General features: G+C 71.6%; 1 protein-coding gene across 1 annotated transcript; it reads left to right on the top strand.

Annotated features, from left to right (window-relative positions):
- Positions 1 to 5: 5 nt before the first annotated feature.
- LOC120512720 (death domain-associated protein 6-like) lies at positions 6 to 504 on the top strand (the record flags this gene model as incomplete). The annotated part of the gene is made up of 1 exon (XM_039731346.1): positions 6 to 504. A coding segment is annotated over one exon (499 nt), but the record flags the coding sequence as incomplete, so codon positions are not given.
- Positions 505 to 507: the final 3 nt, after the last annotated feature.

The following is a 507-nucleotide window of genomic DNA, read 5'->3' as shown; positions in this document are numbered from 1 at the left end:
AGGTGGCGTGGCCGCGGCGCGCGGGCGGCTCGCGGCGGCAGATCCGGCACCTGGAGCACCTGCTGCGCGTGTACGCGGCCGAGATCCGGCGGCTGCAGGAGCGCGAGCTGGACCTGGCCGAGCTGGACAGCGCCGACTCGCCGTACCTGCAGGAGAACCGCCTCAAGCGCAGGATGATGCGCATCTTCCGCCGCCTCTGCCAGCTCAAGGACTGCAGCAGCCTCACCGGGCGCGTCCTGGAGCAGCGCATCCGCTTCCGCGGCACGCGCTACCCCGAGGTGAACCGCAGCATCGAGCGCTTCATCAACCGGCCCGACGCCTTCCCCGACTACTCGGACATCCTGCGCGAGATCCGCGGCGCCAGCGCGCGCCACGGGCTGGGGCTGGGCCGGCGCCAGATGGAGAACATGGCCCAGGAGGCCTTCCGCGAGGTGGGCAACCGGCTGCAGGAGCGCCGGCACCTCGACCTGGTCTACAACTTCGGCAGCCACCTCACCGACGAGTACC

Source organism: Passer montanus, unplaced genomic scaffold (genome assembly GCF_014805655.1).
Source record: "Passer montanus isolate IOZ18808 unplaced genomic scaffold, ASM1480565v1 scaffold7675, whole genome shotgun sequence".
NCBI classification, from domain to species: domain Eukaryota; kingdom Metazoa; phylum Chordata; class Aves; order Passeriformes; family Passeridae; genus Passer; species Passer montanus.
Note: the sequence above shows the minus strand (reverse complement) of the source record. Positions and strands in the feature narration are given on the sequence as shown.